Source organism: Cebus imitator, unplaced genomic scaffold (genome assembly GCF_001604975.1).
Source record: "Cebus imitator isolate Cc_AM_T3 unplaced genomic scaffold, Cebus_imitator-1.0 Scaffold340, whole genome shotgun sequence".
NCBI classification, from domain to species: Eukaryota; Metazoa; Chordata; class Mammalia; order Primates; family Cebidae; genus Cebus; species Cebus imitator.
This window is the reverse complement of record NW_016107655.1, coordinates 2,268,803-2,292,954: the sequence shown is the minus strand read 5'-3', so window position 1 is coordinate 2,292,954 and position 24,152 is coordinate 2,268,803. Positions and strand designations below refer to the sequence as shown.

Here is a 24,152-nt window from a genome sequence, read left to right as displayed (position 1 = left end):
GCACCAGCACAGTACCTGACCTGTAGTAGATACTTAATAAATATTTGTGGAGTGAATAGATGAAGTGGAGTTACAGAGAAAAATAGAAAATACAAATTGTAGTAAGTGTTTTGAAGGAAAATTATGATCTTTGCCAAAGTTCTGACTTCATTCTTAAACAGGGTAATATCTCCATATATAATTTTACTTGCTTTTGAAAATCAAACGAGATAATTTATTTAGACTGGTTATAAACTGTTAAGTGCTAGTAAATGTACATTTTAATCTCATTTTCTACCTCTTGTGATATAGCTGTGTAGATGTTGACTTCAATGGATGCCAGGGGTAGGTCTTGCTTCTTCCATAACAGTAAGTCTTAGATTCCAGAAAAAAAATTTGTTCTGACCACTTAGCATAGTGCTTTGCTTATTTTAGGGACCCACTTAATATCTGTTGAGGGAATGAAAAATGGACATAGGTGTCCCTGTAACACCTTTGTGTGCCTACAGGCTTTTCACAAATTCTGAAGTAGCACAAGAGTGCCACCTACTGTTCAGTTAGTGGAGAGAAATGGGTCTGTGCACTTAGTGAAGTTGGCTGCAGATAATATTTAAGTAGTATTTTCACATATCTCATGCTATTTCAGCCTCACAAAAATCCCGTGAGGTAGATTATCTCAATCCCATTTATTTCCTATATTTCGTTCCCTTTTGAGGATGGTAATGCTTCTCTTCCTTCCCCATTTTTGAATTCTGGACTTCTAACAACTTTGTTATCTGTCTGATCCTTGTTATTTGTTATCTGTCTAATCCTTGAGTGGTACTCAGCTGTAAAACAGAGCCATGTTCTTTTTGTTATAAGGACTGAGGATGCATAATATTCACATAATTAATATAAGTATGGTAGTATACTATAAATTAGTAATAATAATTTAAGGCATTATTCTAAATGCTGTTCTTATTTATTTTTCATGTAATTGTTTTAGCAGTCTTATCAGAGGATAGTATTATGCACATTCTGTCCACAGGGAGTTTGAGGTTCCAGAGGATTAAATAATTTGTCCTAGGCCATACAGCTAGTAATCGATGGTACTGGCAGTTCTGACTTCAAGGTTTATGCTCTTTGTCTTTTTCTGTATTGACCTATACCCACTGCATTATAAACTCCCTTAGATCAATTCTGGAATCACATCAAGCCTCTGAAGCTCTTCCAGCACTCTGACCAGATGATAGCCTAATGAATCTTTACTATTTTCTCTTTGAGTTGCAAAGTATCTTCACAGAGTTGCTGGGAAACAGGGCTAACTGCAGCATCACAAGAAGTAGTATTAGGTTGGTGCAGTAATTGCAGTTTTAATTGCATTAAAAGCAATGGTAAAGACCACAATTTGCAATTACTTTTGCACCAGTCTAATAGATAATCTAAAATGATGGATGTCTTCGGGGAAGGCATGGCCATTTCATTAGGCAAACATGTATCTTGAGATCCATGGTTGTGCTGAACAGAATGACTTGGCGTACTGTATGTACTCTTCAAATGTTTATTGCAGGACATTCCTATCTTAATTTTTGCTATGACTTTCTACAAGTGTTTTGATTATAATAGCAGATAATAGTATGTTGTATTGTAAGCCATAGAAAGGCTACATAAGGACTTACAGTCCTCATTCCCTGGATGTTATATATTTATATTTTTCAGATGTGTGTATAGGCTCTTGAAATTAATAAAATACACATTCATACATAAATGTTAGAGATTACATAGCAGCCCTTTGTCATTGTGTGTGTGTGTGTGTGTGTGTGTGTGTGTGTGTGTGTGTATGTATGTGTGTGTGTATGTGTGTATGTGTATGTATGTTTTGTTTCAGAGACAGGGTTTCACTGTGTTGCCCAGGTTGACCTTAAACTCCTGGGCTCAAGTGATTTGCCTACCTCAGCTTTCCAAACAGCTGTAGTTATTAGCTGTAGTTAGGTGCAGGCTTGACATTACACCTAGCTTTATTATGTATTTTAAAAAATGACCAGTATTTGAAAATACAGAACTATTACGTGGAGAGTGGTCAGTTAAAATATTTTGCATATTAAGGAAAGTTGGAGACTGATTGGGCAGTGTTGTTTGTGTAGCTAAAAGAGGCATTGAAGGACCTATCCTGCCATCTGGTTTCACTCTTCATGCTAAATTTCTATGTTTCACATCTCCACTGCTGCAAAATTATAAGAACTAAGACAGTGAGACTGAAATGTGCCCAAGAGACAAGATTTCTCCCCACTGAAAAGACAAACTACATGTTTGAGCAGCATTCATTTATAGTAATCTTGAACACATGGTTTACAATTATTTGAACCTATCATCTTTTGAGTCTCCTGTATTATTTAAAAAATACGGTGTAATGTTTCAAGTACTAGAGATTTCCCAGAAGTTACATAAAAAGGAGGGATTGGGAAAGCAGAAGCAGCAAATGTATCGTGATTAAACACACTTGAACCAAATTTGATATTCCTGATACTCCTTTTTTTTTTTTTTTTTTTTCCTGAGGCAGAGTCTCACTCTGCCCAGGCTGGAGTGCAGTGCCATGATCTTGACTCACTGCAACCTCTGCCACCCAGATTCAAGCGATTCTGCTACCACAGCCTCTCGAGTAACTGGGACTACAGGCATGAGCCACCATACCTGGCTAATTTTGTATTTTTAGTAGAGATGGGGTTTTGCCATGTAAGCCAGACTGGTGTCAAACTCCTGACTTCTGGTGATCTGCCTACCTGGGCCTCCCAAGTGCTGGGAATCCAGGTGTGATCCACCACACCCAGCCAATACTCTTTTTCTAAGTTTTGAGCATGTTGGCACATTTGGTTTGCTCCTCCCTTACCTGTAGGCCATTTGATATTGGGCCATCATTGAAAGAGGCCCGTCTTTCTTCTTCTTTTCTAAAAAGCAATCTAATTGAATGGCATGAGCTCTTTTTTTGAGAGATGATCCATATGTTCCCTAACATATATTTGTGTGAGGTTTAGGACAATTCTCTGATGTGTCTGAGCACTAGTACCTGCATTTCTCAATAATTTTGATAAGATGAACTTGCTTAGTGATTTTGGAGATAGAAATGAAAGAAAAAATAGAGCTCTATATTATGAGTTAAAATTTCAGTATGGAATATCATGATTATTATGATCTCCATCAGGATTTTAGGCTGGTTATAATGGCCGTGTGCATTTTGTATGTATGGAAAGAGGAAATTTCTCATTGAAACTGACTTGTTAAATATTTCTTTCAAAAATTGTTTGCAGCATTAGTGCCAGCAGTAGTTCTCAAGGGCTGTCTCAGCCATCCACCCAGACGACTCAGTATCTGAGAGCTGACACACCCAACAATGCAACTCCTATCACCAGTAAGAGTTAATTTAATTCTAAAGCCAGTTTACTAAAGTTGTCTATGCTGTTTGCCAGTGGTCCTGGAATGGTTAGTGTACTTGCGGGACATGTTGTGTAAATAGTATCTAAAGGATGCAAAATGAGGTATGCTCTTCAACTTTTGCTTTCTAGAACATTGAATGAAACATTCTAAAATCGAGGTATTGAAAATGAAATTTAATTGCTAGAATTGGTGTTGCTTTGGGGAGATTTCCTAGAGACTTTAGATTATAAGGAATTGTTTGATGGTCTTATGGGCCATGGTAAAGACTTTACATTGTTTTTCAGTCACAATAGGAAGTACCACTGGAGAATATAGAATGTCAGATCTGATTTCCTTTTTTGGACTGGCATTTATTCTTTAGTAAAATAAGATTAAGAATATCTTTCCCGTACCCAGTGCCCTATTGTGGTTTTTCAGTACCTGTCATGAAAAAAAAAAAACCAGGATTTTTTGGAGAAATGGCTGATTCCAAGTCTGGGTCAGGAAGTAAACAAGATAAATCTGGGACATGTTGCTAAGTCAGATCAAGGAAGTAGCTAAGACTTGAAGAGCTCTCGCTAGCTAAAGTTGGGACCATTTGATCATCAAAATGAATAATGACTATAATGAATTAAAATGTGTAAAATTCCACAAATTTGTAATAATTCCTTATTTAACAAAATTGTTCATTATGAGAGGTGACTAAGGCTCCAGTGAATACCTTACTCTACCAACTGGCTACATGAACTGTATTTCAGGGTAACCAGATGGTGCTGGTGGTTGAGCGGAAATATTTCTTTACAGATGATTCTCAGCTAACAAATGTGAAAGGAATGATATAATTAGAAAATCACATGTGCAACTCTTGATAAAATAGTTGATTCAGAAAAAGATCATCAATGATTAAAAGGAAAATGGGAAACTTTGCCATTGAGGGATCAGGCTTTCACTACCTGAATCCACTGATGAACCCAGCATTACTAAAAGTAGGGGACCTAGGTATTTCGTACCCAAGGATGTGATGTACCATTCATGAAGTATTCTTGTGTCTCCCTACTGCACCCCCTACAATTTAACCTGGATCTAATCAAGGTTCTAGACCTGACTTACAGTTGATAGGAAATACTACTGGAAGAAGTAGATGCCAAACATTTTCCAGGGTAGCTGAGTCAGTTTCTTCAATAAGACAGTGGCAAGAAAAAAGGAGGGGAGAAGGCATTCTAGAGTAAATGAAATTTAAGCGAAATAATAGCAGCTACCATTCCCTCTATTGAAGAAAGAAATATATGCTTTTTAGGAAATATGATCAATGTGAAAGTAGTTTAAACTACTCAGAAGAGGCACATCATTGCTTTTAATGTTTAGATAGCAATCTTTGCTCATTAGAATGGATTCTTAATTGTTACACGTGACCTCAAAGAGGTAGATAATTGTTGTTATGTATGCTAAAACATTTTCTAAGAAAAGTCAAAGGAAATACATTTATTTGTCTTTTAAAAATTGTAGTTGCCATCAATAAGAAATTTACTTGTTTGTAATTGTGCCCATTACCTTAAGGAGCTAGATAATTTACTTACCTATATGTGCTAAAAACAAACACTTGTTTTAAAGGTCAATAGAAATGTATTTGTTCATAAATAGAAAAAGAGGAAGAAAAAATATTTGAAGGCATACTAGCCAAGAATTTTCTAAGATAACGGAACACAACAGACCACAGATCCAAGCAGCTGATAGAACTCCAGGTAGAGTTAAACATAAACATTCATGTGTACTCACACACCTAGACATATCATAGTCAAATTGCTGCCGATCAGTTTTAGGTGTTGTCAGCCTGCATCTATTATAAGTTGCCCAAAACCTTTCATGTGGCTCTCCTTGTAACCATTGATAATCATTGCATAAGCCCACTAATTTTGGAGGAGGAGGTTTCTTCCCAATATCTGCTAAAGCTAATAAATCATTAGAGATGCCATTCCAACTTCTACTTGCTAACACCAGATTTTCCTTTTATTCTAACATTTTTTTTCTTGAAGTGAAAACTAATTTTTGGCTGTAAATTCTGTTTTTGCTGTCATTGTATTAAGAATGAATGGGAATTAAGGGAACTTAATAAATTTGAATCTCACAGTGGTTTTACTAGGATGTGGTAATACCAGAATAATTACATTATGTATTTTGTTTGAAAAAGGTTTGAAAAAGAAAATCTTTTTCAAACAAAATAACTTTTGTTAGAAACTTTTTGTTTGTTCAAACAAAACTTTTCAAATGAAGAGATCTTTGAAAAAATCTTTTTGAAAAGTTGGTTTGTTATGAGACTATATCAGAAAATCTTTTGAGAGAAAAACTGTCCATAAGAGAGATTAAATGAAATTCCACTGGTCAAAGCTTGTTTCATTTGGCTAAAAGGCAATTGAAGTGGTGGTCATGGTAATACTATTTTTAGGATTTCTTGTTGCAGCTCAGAATTTTAACATTTTGGAGTAGTATTGTGGTGGGTGAGAAGACATTTCTTTAACATTTATTGTGGCCTTCAAACAACTCTCCTAGTTTATATATATATGCCTGTTTCCTTTTATGATTCTTGCACTCATTCCTGTGACTTGCGTCCTGAAGTTCTAACTGAACTAGCTGACCCCAGTACCATAATAAGGGTATTTATATTGCTTGGTTTGGCTTTGTTGGCTCCTCAGGTTATCCTACCTTGCGGATAGAGAAGAACGACTTGAGAAGTGTCACTCTTTTGGAGGCCAAAGCCAAGGTGAAGGATATAGCAATATCCAGGGAGAGGGTAACTCTAAAAGATGTACTCCAAGAAGGTATTTATTATCTCAAAGTCAGTTTTTAAGTATGATTTATTGTTACCACTATAAACACTTTTTTCAGAAATTTAAGAAGTTTCATCTCATTTTGTGTCTAAGATAAGGATAGGAAGCAGTGTACGATTTTTCTTTTATAAAAATGATTTTTATTTTCTTATTATACTTTAATGTGCCTTGTACAACTTTGGTGCAGTTCTTGATTTTCAAGTATATTAAGGCATGTATATTAGTGTTTGCTATGTTTAACATATATTCTCTGTTTAGTTTTTATTTAAAATGATCACTATCTGGCAGGTGTCTTTGAAATATTCTAAGTTGTTTCCTCTGTGTCAGATAGCATGGGGATTGTAGCAGAAGGAATAGACATAGGCTATGGTTTTGGTCCTAAGTTCTAATCCCACATTTTATTCTCTGTGTGACTTTGGAGAAATCATATGATGTTCTCAATCTCCAGTTTCCTCTTCTATAAATTTGGACTGCGTTGTCGGCTCTTAGACTAGTTATAAAGACTAGATGAAATTAGGTACAGTAAATAAACTAACACATAATAGTGTTTTCCAGGTGTTACTACTCTTCCCTTCCCCTCTCACTGGGCCTTGCTTTCCTTTTTTGAGTTTGAGGGTGTTGATAAGGGAGATGCTGAAAGAAGAGGACAGAAATTAATTATAAAATACTGCACTGAGCTCTTCATCTTGTTAAATAGGTTACTTTTTACCCCCACCATAATTGAATTTGGAATGCTTTGGATACCTGAGTCCTCCTTTGGTGGTTGGGACGCATTTACGTGAATCACAGCTAAGTCAGGGACTTAAACTGTCCCCATTAGCATATGGTAATTAATGGAAGCATATTTTCTGGTATGTTTTTCAATGCATGATTGCCACTTGTTATAGTTGTCTGTTTTCTAAGCATAACTGGTTTGCAGATCTGTTTGCAATCTGAAGAGAGTAAGTAGACCAGGTAGCATTTCCTAAAGAATAATAATAAAAAAAAAAGAGATCAATTAATAATGTTATATTTGCAGTTTCTTTTGGTCTCTGAGTGGGATAGAATAGGCAGTCTATCGTAGTGGTATGATTTGAGAAGAAGGAATTCTGAACCAGGTAGGGTTTTTCTTTTTTGGTCTTTTCAGGCCCATAGTGGTTTATTTTAAAATTCTTTTGATTTCAGAAAAGAAAATATGGTGGCTGATTAACGTTTAATCAGGTCAGGTTCACTGGAAATCTGATAAATGCAAATAAAACAACAGTTACATGCTATTTTTTTTTTTACATTAGATTGTGAAAAAGTAAAAAGATAATTTCTAGGTTGACAGATATGGGGAAACACATGCTCTTTTACATTGCTGGTAGGAATATGAATTGCTTTAACATTGTGGTAAACTAATGTGTACATATATATTTTTGTATATGTTCCTTACATCCATTGTTTTTAAGCGTATGTAAATCTATGTTTGGGAGTAATGTTTTTAAATGGCACTAGGTACTGGGAAGAGGAGACAAGATTTTGCAGTGCCACAATGCCAGAGAGTTAAGATGCTCAGTCAGGGTGAACTTGGGTGGAGAGAGAAGGGAAAACCTTTGTTGAGGAAGACAGGTCAGGGTTTGTAGCTCTATGTATTGACTCAAGTGTTTGAAGATACTCACTCAGCTTCAAGCAAAATGTCTTAAATAAAGATTATCCAAAGCCTTTTCTGCCTCGAGCGTAAAAGTTCCTCTCTCTCTAGGACACAGTGAGACCTGATAGATGGGTACCAACAACTCCACCTCATAGAGTGAAAGGCATTAGAGCAAGCCTATTTGTATGCTTGCTATCTGCAGCAAAATTAAACTATTTGCAGGCTTATCTTTTAAATTGGGAAAGAAGGAAAGTAAACAATTTTCTAGTGAGAAAGAGTAAAATGAGATTCATTTTCAATGATCATCTTGTTTGGGAGCTTTTTATGGGCAATTACAAAATAACTAATAAAATCTGGATGGATTTTAGGAACACATTTTACTAGTGCACTGAAGTCTAATTGGCTTGTCTGAGACCTTCTGAGGAGTGAGTGGTAGAAGGATCGGAACCCAGGACTGTCTGGATCCAAACCCTGTACCCCTTGGCCTTCCCTTGAAGCTGCTTTTTAAAGCTCTGCAGCAGAGAGGAAAGTTCATTTTTGTCTTTTTGTCATTGCTCTGAGGCTAAGCCTAGAAACTCATAAATGCCATTGTGGATACATCATTACTGAGCTCCAGTGCTCCTGGCTACATCATTAGTTTATTTAGTATAATTCAGAAAATTTTTCATATACTTAGTTTAGATACAGTGTTTCTAAAAGCAAGTTAAGATGTGTAACAGTTACAAAAAAACCAAAGATTTGGGTCTTTTTACTGTAGGGCTAGAGTAATGTTGTTGATCACATATGCCCTTGTTATTTTTGTTTTATATTGTACCAGAAAGTTTTGTACTGTAATTTTATGAAGGTTATCATATGATCTCATTAATTATTACTTTTCCTTTTAGGTACTTTTGGACGTATTTTCCATGGGATTTTAATAGATGAAAAAGATCCAAATAAAGAAAAACAAGCATTTGTCAAAACAGTTAAAGGTAGGAGTTTTTTTCCGTAGTATTTCCATGATGCTCTTCTGTCTTAGGTGGCTCTTGCCAGCAAAATTGTGTCTCAGTTTTCCAGTGTGTGCCACACCTTTTAAATCAGTACATGTTATTAGCTTTCAAAAAAATTTAGCTTGTATAAGCCTAATTTTTTGGGAAATTTGGGTTCTTCTCATGAGGTATAGAAAAACGGAAGTCTGCTAAATTAAGACATGAGACAGTTGTTAGATATTACTCATTTAATTGCATGTCAAACTGCATCCACTTGATTTCGTTGTTACTATATCTAATGTTGGTGTACTTTTACACATATAGCCATAGTTGGAATTGCTGGCCTAAGCGTGCGTACATTTAAAATTTTAATAAAGGCCAGGTGCAGTGGCTCAATTCTATAATCCCAGCACTTTGGGAGGCCAGGGTGGACAGATAGCACCTGAGTTCAGGAATTCGAGACCAGCCTGGCCAGCATGGTAAAACCCCATCTCTGCTAAAAATACAAAAATTAGCCAGGTGTGGTGCCTTGCGCCTGTAATCCAGCTACTTGGAAGGCTGAGGCGCAAGAATTGCGCCTGGGAGGTGGAGCTTGCAGTGAGCCAAGATCATGCCACTGCACACCAGCCTTGGCGACAGTGAGACTCTGTCTTTAAAAAAAAAATTTAATAGATACTGTTAGATTGTCCTCTAAAAGATAGCATTGATTTATATTGTCATGAACAGAATACCTGTTTTCACATATTCTTCTTTTGGGCCAGCGTTTGAAATGTGACACCTACTTTTTAATTTATTGATCTATAAAAGTTATTTAATTAAAGATTCTCTATTGAGATACTATAGTGTTATTTATGCAGGCATATGGCTTATTTCCTGTTACTGGTAGATTAGCAAGACTTTAAAAAATATTAGAATTTTAATCATTTACAACAGATATTTGTAAAAGCTTAAATAATTCTGAATTAAGGGCTGGATGCAGTGGCTCACAATTGTAATCCTAAAGCTTTGGGAGGCTAAGACAGGAGGATTGCTTGAACCCAGAAGTTCAAGATCACCCTGGGCAATATAGCCAGACCTCTGTCTCTACAAAAAAAAAAAAAAATTAGCTGGGTGTGGTAGCATGTGCCTGTAGACTCAGCTATTTAGGAGGCTGAGGCAGGAGGATTACTTGAGCCCAGGAGTTCAAGGCTGCAGTGACCCCTGATCATGCCACTGCACTCCAGCCTGGGTAACAGAGCAAGATCCTGTCTTAATTTTTTTAAATGATAATAATAATTCTGAGATAAGTCTTATTTGCTCATTTAAAGAGAAAGAAAAATGTGATAATTTGTAGGATACTTAATGTCTGCCAGGTCTGATATACATTGAGAAGACAAGGTAATAATTTCAGAAAAACAAATTTAGCACTTTCCCTTCAGAAACTGAAGGGAAAATTAAATTCAATTTTATGAATAGAAAGCAATAAAATTTTACACAGTTTATGAAGTTAATTTATAAGAACTGTTTCTAAATTTACTTAAAGGAATACATAGAAAGTATGAAGGGTTTCTGTTTATTGTTTGTAAAAAGTTGAGTTCTGCCAATCTAACAAAAAATCTTTGGAATTGCTTTTAATTGAGCAGAATTGCTTGTTTAAGGCTGCTACAAATACTGCATCTATACTCACACACCTCTTTAATCTTTTCTAAACAAATGGTTTAACTTACTATATCATTCTATATTTATTTTATTCATTCACCCCTTGCAAGCCACAAAAACACTTTTAAAGGGTAATATCTACGTTAGGTCCATCCCTTCTTATCCTTTTGGCCAAGATCAAGTATAAGTTAGGTCCCAGTAGGTTTTCTAACTAGTTTTGAAGGAGAGTTTCTATATTACTTTTTGTAAATGTAAAATTTGAACCATAAGGTTATTCAACAATGGTCTTTTGTTATTCTTTTCTTATTTTTTTTAAAGGAAACTCCTTAATTCAAATATTTCTTCTAGGGTTTGTAAGTGTTCTATAGACTGTGTGGAACTGGGCTAATATTGACTTGTTCTGAATTAAGGAAGGAGGTTTTCAAACAAAATTGGGTTGATTTAGGGTTGGAGGAAGGGATAAAAGGAAATAATAGTGATAAGAAAACACAGTGAGGATACTTGGACTGTTTCACGAGATAAAACTTTTCTTTCTGTATATGCTTGACTAGTAGTCACTGTTTGTTTCTGTGCTTACCACTGTAATTATATTCTCTATAATTATATTCTCTATAATTACCACTGTAATTATATTCTCTCTGAGCTGTGTGGAAATAAGAGAAAGCACAGTGAGCCCACATGGGGGACAGACGGATACTTTGTGCATTGACCAGGATACTTGCCTCAAATTTGTTAGAGTAAGCACACCACATGACTGTCTCTGAGATTGATTATTTTGGAATGCTGATTTCATGGTTTTAGTTGTAGCCACATAGAGCTGACCAAGGTCTTTCACAAATCTATATACTTTGTTACATGTCGCACAATTAGAAGTGTAGCATAAAATACAAAAAAAAAAAAAAAAAAAAAAAAAAAAAAAAAAAAAAAAAAAAAAAAAAAAAAAAAAAAAAAAAAAAAAAAAAAAAGGTTTTTTAGAAAGCACTGACCTTTGCCTTTAGGCATAAGCAGAAAATTGGAGTTTGCCTTTTAAAACTATTCATAATTTTATAGAGAGACTTCATAGATATTCCAGTATGAATTTCCAGAGATTGAAATTGGCAACCCAAATCTTGCACAGTAAATGTAGTGGAATTGAATTCCATAAAATAAACGGATCAGTATGGGGTTATTGGTATTAAGCTCTTATTTTCTTTATTATAGCTACTACATTTTTATAGTTTTGTAAGTAAGCGTTTGTTTTTAAAAATCATTTTGTGCATTGTTGTAACTTTTAGAATATATTTAATAGTATCCCTTTCACATGTGTACATCTTGAAGATAGACCTTTTATTATGTAAAATTAAAAGACTAGGATGAGACTGGGAAAGGAATCCAGCAAAATGAGTTTTTCTTACTAACTGGATAAAGTTATTTTATCTTTAATTGAGTATTCTTAGATCATCATTCAGTTCAAGTGTCCTTTGTTTTAATAGAACATGCTTATCAAAATTAAAAACTTGAAAAAAGTATGTACAAAATGACACATCCTGAAATTACCATTTGTTGTACTTGGATCTCCTTACCAGTTCAGGGAATGGTAAAGTCTTTTTAACTGGGCGAGGACTTCCAACTATTACTAGCTTTCAGTCCTGAAAAGATCCTACTAGCCCCCAGTAGTCCTGCCCATAATTTCATTAGAAGTTATTTAGGTTATAGAAAGAGGAATACTGTAAACTCACATTCTGCCATTTATTAAAAAATCCCAAGTTTTAAGCAGTTTTTAGACACTTAGAGTTTATTCTAGCAGACATTGATATGAAGCATCTTTTCCAAAGAAGTACCAAATGTTTTAGATCCTTGGCTTTTTGTCTACCCATTTTACATTCCTACAAAAGTCTTAACTAAGAAAAGTCACTTGGAAAGGGGACACTAAGTAGCAAGTAATGGAAGTGAAGCAGGAGTGAGATTCCAATGGGTAGATGTGGAAATAAATGACTTTTGAGATTTCTCAGCTTTGATAGTTCCACATTTAAGGACCGAATGTGACAATCATAGTATCTGAATTCAGTGGACTGGGTTTTATTGTTGGTTCATCATTTTCCTAGGTGAGTCTACAATATGAATCTTGGCTTTGCCAGTCTTTTACATATCTTTCTTCCTCTTATTACATTGGTCTGAAGCTTTATAAATTATTATTTAATTAATTTATAGACAGGGTCTCACTCTGTCACCCAGGCCGGTGTGCAGTGGTGCAATCATAGCACACTGCAGCCTCAACCTCCTTGGCTCAAGCAATCCACTTAACCTCAGCTTCCCGAGTAGCTGGGCACCACACCCGTCTGTCTGTCTGTCTGTCTTGTAGAGATGGGGTTTTACCATGTTGCCTGCCTGAGCTTTACAAATTATTATTACTGTTCTTACTACTGATGTAAAAATTTGTTATGGGTTTCTTTGAAAGTGTTTTTAAGAATATACTATTATGTTTGTTTCAACATTTAAAAACTATTTTTTAAAATTCAAACTCACTTCTTATTTGTTTATTTTTATTACATTGAGAGGCAGGGTCTTATTCTGTTGCCCAGGCAGGAGTGCAGTGGTGCAGTCATGGCTCACTGCAACCTTGACCTCCTTGGCTCAAGCAATCCTCCAGCCTCAGCCCCCTGAGTGGCTGGGACCACTAGTGTACACCACCATGCCCAGCTAATTAAAAACAACTTTTTTTTTGGTAGAGATAGAGTCCACTGTGTTGCTCAGGCTGCTCTGAAACTCCTGGCTTTAAGTGACCCTCCTGCTTCAGCCTCCCAAAGTGGTGTTATTACAGGTGTGAACCACTGCACCTGGCTGAATTTTCAATTTTATAATAGAAATATTCTTTTCAAGCCATGGAGAAATTCCTTTATACTGTTAAGGTTATGGTCCTTATATGATGAGGAATCCTTGTGGATTTGTGCAAATATTTGAAGGCTTAAAAATTCCTTTGGAGGTGTAGACTTAAAGATATTGGTAAATTGCATTATGTTTTTGTTTCAGAAAACATTGACGTAAAAGTTCGTTGTAGTTCTGTTTTGCTACTTTTGACCAAAAACCATGAGTTCAGAAACTAAAAAACTAAAGTGGCTTAATTCTAATTTTGGTTATCATATGAAAGTTAACTAATTTTTACTCATGTATTATTAGTTCTTTTTGTTTGTTTTTAACCACAGAGAAGTAAAAAGAAGAAAGCAACAGAATACGCTGTAAACTCCAATCATAACTTTTGTAGTCATTTTATGCTTGTAATGTTTGTTAGGTTAGAACGTATAAACAGAACAGAAAGGTACGAAATGTAAATTCTCTCATCTTGAAAAGCAGCCATCATATGTAAACAATTCCTTAATATGTAAGAAATATTAAGATATGAAAACACAAGTTGTATCTTGTTTTTAAAATTTAATATACTTTAGAGATCTTCCTGTCAGTACCTGTCTCATTTTCTAAAAGTAGCCAGATAGTACTCCAGTGTGTCAATTTAATGAGTTCGCTGTTAATGGGTACTTTAGTGGTTGAGTTTTTTGCCATTATTGAACAGTGCTCTTGTTACATTATACATAGATGAGCTTTTGTGACTATATCTGTAACAGAGACTCTTAGCAGTGGGATTGATGATGCAAGGTGTATCTGCATTTAAAAATTTTGTTACATGTTCCTTTCTCCATCTACTCAAGGTACTATTGATGAACCTGTTTTCTCATACTCTTGCCCAAACTCTTAATAGTAGGTAGTGGATATTTTTATGTCTCAATTTGACAGGGGAAATGGCATCTACTGGTTTAATTTGCATTTCTTTCCTTAGGACTGAGGCTATAAGTTGTTTTGTAATCTTATTTGTTTTTTATTTTCTCAGTAAACTGTGTGTTTATATCCTCCACCTCTTTTTCAAATTTTTTCCTTATTGATTTATATGAGCTATTTAAATAGTAAAAAAGGAAGTAAGCAGTATATATGCCTTATGTGTTATAGATTTATTGCATTTCTGCTTTGTTTATGGAAACTTAATTGCATTTCTAATTTTGATGTTAAAATTTCTGGGAAAGTTGACCTATTTAATGGGACTGCAGTAGAATTTTCCTACCTTATAGTTCAAGGTAATTATTTACTAATAGAAAATTTTAATGCCATATATATTTAGTATTATTATTCAAGATAGTTTTTTTCTTTATATAGATCAAGCTTCTGAAATTCAGGTGACAATGATGCTCACTGAAAGTTGTAAGCTGCGAGGTCTTCATCACAGGTGAGAGGAGAAACCACTGGCATTTCAATGTTGAGCATGGCAACACTTGATGCCACATTTTTATTTGCAGAACATTGTGATGACTTCTGAATTGCAAGCTTTGTAGAATAACTTATTTTTTTTTTCTGAATATAAAAGTGAAATGCATTCTTATTGCACAACACTTACAAACCCAAGAAAGAAAACAAAGAGTAGTATGTAAGCCCACATCTGGATAATCATAGCTAATCTAGCTAATCTTTCCAGAAACAGTTTATACTTATTTATATGCATACTTCCCTTTAAAAAATAGGATGCCGGTATACATATGTTAAAAATATTTGTTGTGAGATTTTTGAATATATAGGACCTCAAAGTATAATAAACATGAATAAATCTACCTTCTAGATGCAGTGATAGTTAACATTTTGCCATATTTTCTGTGTTGTGTTTGTTTATGTATTATCCATCTTTATCTAGAGATTTATATCTCTGGATATATGTATCTGTATATTTGTGTGCAGAAATATTTTATAGTAAATTAGACACCTCAATACTTTTAGTGCATGTCCAGCATGTATTAAAAAAAAAAAAAGATACTTTTCTTTATAATCATAATACCACTGTTGTCTTTGACAAAGTTAACATGCTTCTTAATTTAACAAAACAATGTATCTGACTTTTGATGTCTGTAATGTAAATCCATGTCATCATTTAAAAAGGCTACATAGTAATCCATTGAATGGATGTACCACATTTTATTTAATCAATTTCTGGTATACAATCATTATGGCATAGTATGACTTTTTAAAAATGCTTACAGTTCTGTATGAAGACTTTTTTAAAAGCTTGGTATTTGTCCTGTTCACACAGCTATAACAAAAAATTTTACCTTTTAGAGCCAGAAGCAGCTTAAATATAACATCATAATGTGTGACAGTATCAATATTAGAGCAAACTTTTTTTTAAAGCACTATACAGAGGCAACATAATTTGTATGCCTACCTAAAATTTGATCACATATGTTTAAAAATAGAACTGTGGTCATCCCTGTTGAAAGATGTTTATGGGTTTCTGAAAAAATATACTTTAGTTTCTGTATACTTTAGACAGTTCCTTGAGTTTTGTTGAAAACTAAGGTGACTCCCCAGAGCCGTAGTTTTGAGTTTGGTTATATTTTGGTTCATATTCAGAAGAATTTGAGGACCTAAAAAGAAGGAAACACAGTGAGATCAATACAATGGTAATGAAAATGAAACTGAGTTTTTTGGTATTGGGGTGGTAGAAAAGAAAACAAATGAGCCAGCAGTAAGGGGAACAAATACTTTTACTGTGATTAAACATAAAACAGCTCTTAGCTTCTAGGCAACCAAGGGTGAAGGAAATGCTATAAGTTGATAATCTTAGTAGCAGAAGGGGAAGAAACAGTTGGAATATTGTCCTTTATGGCAGTGTTGAAAGTGCTTAATGGTCTATTACACTGACTAGGGAGAAGAGCCAAAGGTGTTTAATCCTAATATATAATGTTAACCTATTACTTAGGTACCTAGCCAATATTCTTACCGCAGTGAAAGGTTTGCATCACTTCAGCACAGAGGTGAGTAGCAGGGATAAATGTAGACAAAGCCAGGATTTTCCCAAGAAACAGTTTTATATCCACTGTAGCCCTAAAGATGCCTTGGCTGAAAAATGCTCTGAGGAAGCATTTGCAGCATTGTGTCTCATGCAGTTTTAGGTTGTAAGGTTTTGCAGCATCCCACCAGGATGAATTAGCAGTCTCAGGGGGTCCTTAGGGAATGGAATGACAGGACATTCTAAATTGGGGTTATTTGATACTGGGCATTCAGTGCTTGATGAAAGTCTTGTAAAGATAGGTTGTTTGATTATGCTTAATTGTTCTTCCTTCTATGAGGTGATAGCAGGACTCCCAGTTACAATGAACAAAACATTGTCAATACGTAGAAAGTATATTATTCTTTCCATTCACTGTAGCAGTTCATCTTTTTGTTTGTTTGTTTGTTTGAGTTGGAGTTTCACTCTTGTTGTCCAGGCTGGAGTTCAATGGTGTGATCTCAGCTCACCATAACCCCTGCCTCCCAGGTTCAGGTTCAAGTGATTCTCCTGCCTTGGCTTCCCGAGGAGCTGGGATTACAAACATGTGCCACCATGCCTGGCTAATTTTGTATTTTTAGTAGAGATGGGGTTTCTCCATTTTGGTCAGGCTGGTCTTGAACTCCCAACCTCAGGTGATCTGCCTGCCTTGGCCTCCCAAAGTGCTGGGATTACAGGCATGAGCCACCGTGCCTGGCCAGTTCATCTAATTTTTAAGGTGACCAGGGCCTAGCACACATTTCAGTTTGATCCCTGATATCTGTAGACTGTTCATAGCTATATGTATATATTTGTTTGTTCATTCTTTTATTCTAATGCATTCAGTACCCATTTTGCACTTGGAACTGTGCTAGGCAGAAAGAATATAAATGAAATGATTTTCAGAGATCATATTACAGAAATTATCAAGCAAACTCAATACATTCGCTGGAAAAGACACCTGTTTTCAGATTTTACCTTTTTAGCTGGCTGTGGTATACAATACAGCATGTTTGCTTCATATTTTAACATTTCACGGTTAAGGATTGTACAAGTGTTAAGTCTTTTAAAGCATTTTGAAATTATTTCTTTTCACACATTTTCCCACTGGATTTTATAAAAATAATTTTATTATAAGTTAAAATAGCTGTATAAATAAAATACATCAACCTACTTTAATTTCACTGGAAGTACTTCATATCAAAGTACTCTTGAGCTATTTCTGCTTGTAGTTTGGCCCTTTCATTGGCCCAAGGATGCCCAATGGTGAGCACTTCTTATGCCAAATGCCTCACAGCTCTCCCTCTGTAAGTGCCCTCAACAAGACTGAGAATTAGAGGCAGTTCTTGTGTTAAGCCCCAGAGAACCTACCCTTCCTCTGCCTTCTTTCTTCTCTATAACACCTCCTCTTGCTTTCATTCACTCTGCTTAGAGATCTGGACTTTCCTCTTTATTCTCCTTTCTGTTACAAAATGGGCAGAATGAAAAGCAGCCATTTGTACTTTGAAAAATTTTCATGAAGTGTGTTACCTCTCCAGTGGATTTTTAATCTTGTGGTGGTGGAATAAAAGATCTGACCTCATCCAGCCAACCTAATGGATAAAATATTTAACTCTGCTAAATGAATTTAGTCACAAAAAAAGAAACAAATAATCTTTGGTGGGTTAGAGATTGGGCAACAGTTTTTACCCTGAAATCATAGTATGCCCAAGTTAATCCTAAGTGTGAACCTGTAGTCATGTTAGTGTTCACGGGAGCTGGTGGAAAGAAGGCTCTGTAATCTCCCATGCGATCTCCCATGCTCCTCTGGGAGAGAAAGTCTGGTGGTCCAAGGGAATGCAAAAGGTGTTGAATCGGATGAAGATCTGATTTTTTTCTCCATGTACTTGCCTTTGTCCTTGGCAGGTTACCTAAACTTTATCTCCCAGCATGGGTTTCCTTGCATATAAAGTAGAATTCCTAGTTGTTGTCACTTGTAGAGAGGTTGCTTCTTACAGGTTTGCTGATCTCTAAGTCCTCATTTTCCCACTTCCTCAGGATTAGTGCTTTCTAGGTTAGTAACTCCTGCAAATATGAAGGGAGTGTATAGCTTTGCCACTTGTGCACTGGTGATTGTGCCACAGTTTTATAACTGGGGTTTAAAAAGTCATACATGCTCAATTGAGACAATTTTTAGGAAATACAGGAAACAAGGTTGAAATTATAGTCTCACAAAGACAACTCAACTCTGCATATTTCTGTGCAGGCCTTTATTATTATTTTTCTCCATTTTTATAATTACCTTGCAAACATGAATTTTGTATCTTACTTACAAGGTTTTACTGATACTTTCATATTGTTATTCTTGCATTACTTTTGAACATTTGAGCTGTTTGGTACTCTTTACTACTAATATTACATTAACTATCCTTTTTCATTAACTAGCTTTTTTATGTTTAATGTATTTCCTTATTAAACATCCTTAGAAGCAAAATTTGCTAAGTTAAGGAGTAGGAATGTTTAAAGGCTACTTGTTTCTGTTATTTGTTATTAAATGTTTGTTTTATATATAGCATAGAATACGAAGTGTTGGGTGTAAAAATTGAGTTTACCTTAGTTTTTGTCTTCTAGCAATTTTTAACTTAGTGGGGAAAATGATATAATTATGTAAAAAGTTACATAACCTTGGGAAAAACGAACAGTTATTTCCAGATGTCAGTGGAGGAGGTGTTGTTATTAGATAATAGGATGAAATGTATGTATGTATGGCATAGAAATTAAAATAGGAAGAGGATTGTCCACCACATGCTTGGTTTGTTTCATTTTGCATATTATAGTAACTTTTTATGGTTGGTGGGGTCCCTATGTTATAAGTATGGAAGCCAAAGCCAGGAGACAGATGGTCACACTCATAGTAATTAGTAAATCTAGGATTCAAAAATCGGATTCTAAATCCAGTGTGACCAGCTAAGAACTTTTTGGTTTTGCGGCAGCTTCAGCCTTTTAGAGACCTTTATGATGATCCTATTCTTGACCACAGTCTGGATTGGGCTTTTTTTTTTTTTTTTTTTCTGTTGTGTAGTCTGGATTGTTTTTTTTTTTTTTTTTTTTTCCGTGTGTGATAATGGAGTGGAATATTATTATCATAATACACTCATGGGCAAGTCATTTTTTAGATGTCTCTGATTAATTGCCCTTTGGAGTAAAGATATAATGTGGTTAGAGTGTGCCTTCAGAAAATGCAGCCCACGAGAAGCAACTTTGAGTTTGACTTTTCCTTACCAAGAATGTGCCTATATGGGGAAACTTAAGTCTGGTTTAAAATATAGAGCACTTATAATTTTACATTTTTAATGGTAATCATGTTTTTAAGTATTTGGGGGATTTTGTTTTGTTTTAGATTATCTTCATTTTTATTAGAAATAAGCCCCTAACATTTTGGATTCCTTTGTCTTTCTCCCAACTTTTTGTTATTTTATAGAAATCTTCTTCCTATTACTCATGTGTGCATAGAAGAAGGAGAAAAGCCCATGGTGATATTGCCTTACATGAATTGGGGGAATCTTAAATTGTTTTTACGGCAGTGCAAGTTAGTGGAGGCCAATAATCCACAGGTGAGAAAAATTTGCCCAAATACCAATTATTTACCAGTAGTTTCTGATAACGTCTTTGAAAGTAGCTATTAACATTCCTAAATATAAACTGTTTAAAGGCCTACAAAAAAGAACCTCAAAATGAACCACAAGATATTTATAACTTGTTGGTTTAAAGGAAGATGTTAGCTTATGTTCCCGCCTTGAGGCTTACACTGTGCTGATGCTGAAGTTTTCCTTGTATTTTCATTGTGTACTTACTCATAATCAAACCCTTTGTAATGACATCTCAGGTGTTTTCCTGATAACTAAGGGTACTTGCCCTAGATTTTCCTCTTAGGAATGGAAACAGATTTTCTAGAGCCATTTGGTTAATTCTGTACCAAAGGCTGGTGATAACTGGAGGTCTAGATTGTGGGCGGTAATTGGATATATTGTTAATATGCTTGGCTGTAAGATGGCAGTCATCTAAGAGTTTTTCTCTTTTGTGCTTGTGTATATAACTGAAGCAAAGGTCAGATACCAAGTATATTATGATGGTAGGGGTAGTAAAGTGTAGTGGGTATTTTGCTGTCTGCTGTATCTGGTAGCCTCATTAAGTTGCTTTAGGATGTATCATAATATACTTACTATAGTTGCCAGGAGAAGATGAGTTCAAAGGCTGCATTGAGTATTTGACTTAATATGTATAATATGCTTTGTAAATTGACAAGACTAAAGCTGGGATTCTCAACAAGTGGTCAGAGGTTGTGGCCCGTCTGCATTACCTAGAGAAGGATTATATTCCTTAGCCCAGAGTACTGGCACACACCTAGAAGAGCTTATCAGCAGAAAGAGCTGGAGACTTACACTTTGTTTTTTTTTGTTTTGTTACACTGGATCTCAGTCACCAAGGGTGGAGGGCGGTTGTGTGATCACAGCTCACTGCAGCTTCAATCTCCCATGCTTAAGCAATCCTCCCACCTCAGCCTCCTGAGTAGCTGGGACCACAGGAACATGCCACCATATCTGCTAATTTTTCAAAAAGTAATTTTTTTTTTTGTAGAGACAGGGCCTCCGTATGTTGTCCAGGTTGGTCTCAAGCTCCCTCCTGGGCTCAAGTGATCCTCCCACCTCAGCCTCCCAAAGTGCTGGGATTACGGGCATGAGGCACTGCACCTGGCTTACACTTGTGCTCATTTGAAAATGATCCTAAGGAGAGAATCTCCTAATACAGACTACTGTTTTGAGAAAAAAAGAAGATTATTGAATAATAGACATTTGAAGTATTACCTTGAGAACTCAGTATTCACTGAATAGATTTACTGAGCAGCTGCTGTATGTGCTGGATATTGGGGAGATACATCTAACAGATGAAAGGAGACAGAGAAGTAAATGATAGATTACAGAGGAATAAGGGCTATAGTTGTTATAAATGTAGGGATATATGGGAACATACTCTTGGTCAAGAAATGTCTTTTAAAAATTATGTGTGTAGGTTTAAAGCAGTATTTTTGGATGTAGTAGGAATGTGGAATAAAATAAGAAAGTGCCATCATCTGTGTGTGCTACTTGCAAACCATGTCCTTTTTTTTTTTGTTACCACAGGCAATTTCTCAACAAGACCTGGTACACATGGCTATTCAGATTGCCTGTGGCATGAGCTACTTGGCCAGAAGGGAAGTCATCCACAAAGACCTGGCTGCTAGGAACTGTGTGTAGGTGCCATGAGCTTGATACTGTCACTTGATGGAGAGTGCTTCCTGGATTTGGGGTTCTCTGGGAGTCACAGTGGGTCTTGTGTTGTATTTAAGGGTGGTGGTGATCCCTACTTTTTAATACTCTGATTGCATTTGATGTTCATGTCTTTACTTTTTAGGATTGATGACACACTTCAAGTTAAGATCACAGACAATGCCCTCTCCAGAGACTTGTTCCCCATGGACTATCACTGTCTGGGGGACAATGAAAACAGGCCAGTTCGTTGGATGGCTCTTGAAAGTCTGGTTAATAACGAGTTCTCTAGTGCTAGTGATGTGGTAAGTGCTGGGACCCCCAGATAGAAAAATAATAGAGAAACAGCTTTCTGTTTTTAAATGTTTAACCATTTTTGTCTTTTGAAAATAATCTACTAGCTGTTCCCTGAAATTTTTCATCCAGAAGGCAAGTGTAATTAGCTGCCAGTCAACCAGTTTATGGAGAGGAGTTGTGGCCCAGACCATAAGCCAACACTGTGTATAATCTCATTTCATCTTCACATGACTGCTCTGACAGGAGCACTGTTTTTTGTTGTTGTTGTTTTGTTTTTTTTTTTTGATGGAGTTCTGCTCTTGTAGCCCAGGCTGGAGTGCAATGGCACGATCTCAACTCACTGCAATCTCTGCCTCCCAGTTTCAAGTGATTCTCTGGCCTCAGGCTCCCAACTAGCTGGGATTACAGGCATGTGCCACCACACCCAGTTAATTCTGTATTTTTAGTAGAGACGGGGTTTTACCATGTTGGCCAGGCTGGTCTCGAACTCCTGACCTCTGGTGATCCACCTGACTTGGCCTACCAAAGTGCTGAGGTTACAGGCATGAGTCACCATGCCTGGCAACAGAAGTACTATTAACTTCAGGAGGTAGGCTGTGGTATCCCAGCTTTAAAGGTGAGGATTTTGAGACTCAGAGAGGTTACAGCAATTTCATTATTTTTCTTTCCTTATTTAAGAGACAGACCAAATCATTGCCAGATCATAAAGATGTTTTTTTTATTCAGATGACCTCTTCTAAGTGTTATGGCCCATAAAATTTATAATCCCCCACATCATGCACTTCCTGTTGTCAGTTTCTGGGTAGTTCTGCCCACTCAGCCAGATCATAGTTGGGTCCTTTATACCTAGTGATGTATAGTTTCAGAAGCCACATTCACTTGTGGATATTTTACAGCCATTTTAAATTTCTGTCACTTCTTAGTCTTATTTGGAAGACTAAGTGTAATTTATTTTTGTATCTCTTGCCTGTTAGACTTTATTATTGTTGTTGAATATTTAGGGATTAGGTAAAACTTCTGCTTATAGGGTACCACATATGTTCACTCAATGATAATCTGTGTTACATGTGAAATTCTATAGAATAATTTGCTTCTAAGTTTCAACTGTAAGAATTGGGCTTACTGTATCATTTTTTCTTGTGTCTCTGTATTTTATTTATAATTTAGGACTACGCTTTTGTTTCAGAGTGCATATGTTTTAAGGATTAGTTTTTTAATCGTGTATTACTGTACGATAATTATATTAATTGGTATATACTCTTCTCCTCAGTGTATGAGATTTCTGAGGCTGTTGTAACAAATTACTACAACCTCAGTGGCTGAAAACAATAGAAATAGAGTCTCTCTTGGTTTCCTTCTGAGGCCAAATGTCTGAAATCAAGGTGTAGTCAAGGCTGGGCTCCCTCCAGAGGTTCTCATGGAGAAGGAGTCCTTGCCGCTTTCAGGTCCTGGTGGCTGTTGGCATTCTTTGGCTTGTGGTTCCATTTCTCTCTGTTCCAAGTTCATACCATGTTCTCCTTCACTTGGGTTTGTCTTTCAAACTCTCTCTGCTTCCCTCTTAAAAAGATACATACGATTTAGAATCCCATCTACATAATCAGAATAAACTTTTCCCCTCAAGGTCCTTAACTTAATCACACATTCTGTCCTGCAAGGTAATTACAAGTTTTGGGGATTGGGACATGGATGTATCTTTGGGGCTACATGGACATATCTTTGGGGCTACCAGTTCACTGCAGTCAGTAACTGAAATTATCTAAGATTTCTATGCTGAAAAACTGATATTCTAATTTAAAATCCTTAGAATAATTTGAGAAAGGAGAAAAATTCTCTTATTAACTCTTAACTACTAAATAATTTTTTTTTCCTTTTTAGAAACTATGTGCTATTTGATATTGATATGGTTTGGCTATGTCCCCACCCAAAATCTCATCTTGAATTGTAATTTTCATAATCCCTACGTGTCAAGGGTAAGACCAAGGGTGGAGGTAATTGGATCATGGGGGCAGTTTCCCATGCTGTTCTCATGAGTCTCATGAGATCTGATGGTTTTATAAGCGTCTGGCTTTTCCCCTGCTTTCACTCACTCCATCCTGCCACCCTGTGAAGAAGGTGCCAGCTTCTCCTTTGCCTTCTGTTGTGATTGTAAGTCTCCTGAGCCCTCCCCAGAAAAGCAGAAATAATTCAACCTTTCCTTTATAAATTACCCAGTCTTGGGTATTTCTTCATAGCAGTGTGCGAATGGACTAATACAGGTATATCGCTCCTTTTACCTACCAAGTATTTTGATAAAACGTGTTCTGTTAATATGAATGAGCAACTTACTTATATAATTTT

The 24,152-nt window shown here is 35.9% G+C and overlaps 1 protein-coding gene across 2 annotated transcripts in view; it reads left to right on the top strand.

Moving 5' to 3' along the window:
- The window catches only part of RYK (receptor like tyrosine kinase), an 88,589-nt gene that overhangs the window by 50,543 nt on the left and 13,894 nt on the right, over positions 1-24,152 (top strand). The window contains exons 7-13 of one of the 2 annotated variants that reach the window (XM_017505724.2): positions 3,264-3,364; positions 6,051-6,185; positions 8,691-8,777; positions 14,595-14,664; positions 19,694-19,826; positions 21,393-21,502; positions 21,664-21,823. In XM_017505724.2, coding sequence (XP_017361213.1) covers positions 3,264-3,364; positions 6,051-6,185; positions 8,691-8,777; positions 14,595-14,664; positions 19,694-19,826; positions 21,393-21,502; positions 21,664-21,823 — 796 coding nt within the window. The remainder of the gene's footprint in view (positions 1-3,263; positions 3,365-6,050; positions 6,186-8,690; positions 8,778-14,594; positions 14,665-19,693; positions 19,827-21,392; positions 21,503-21,663; positions 21,824-24,152) is intronic. The other variant, XM_017505725.2, reaches the window with a different exon arrangement.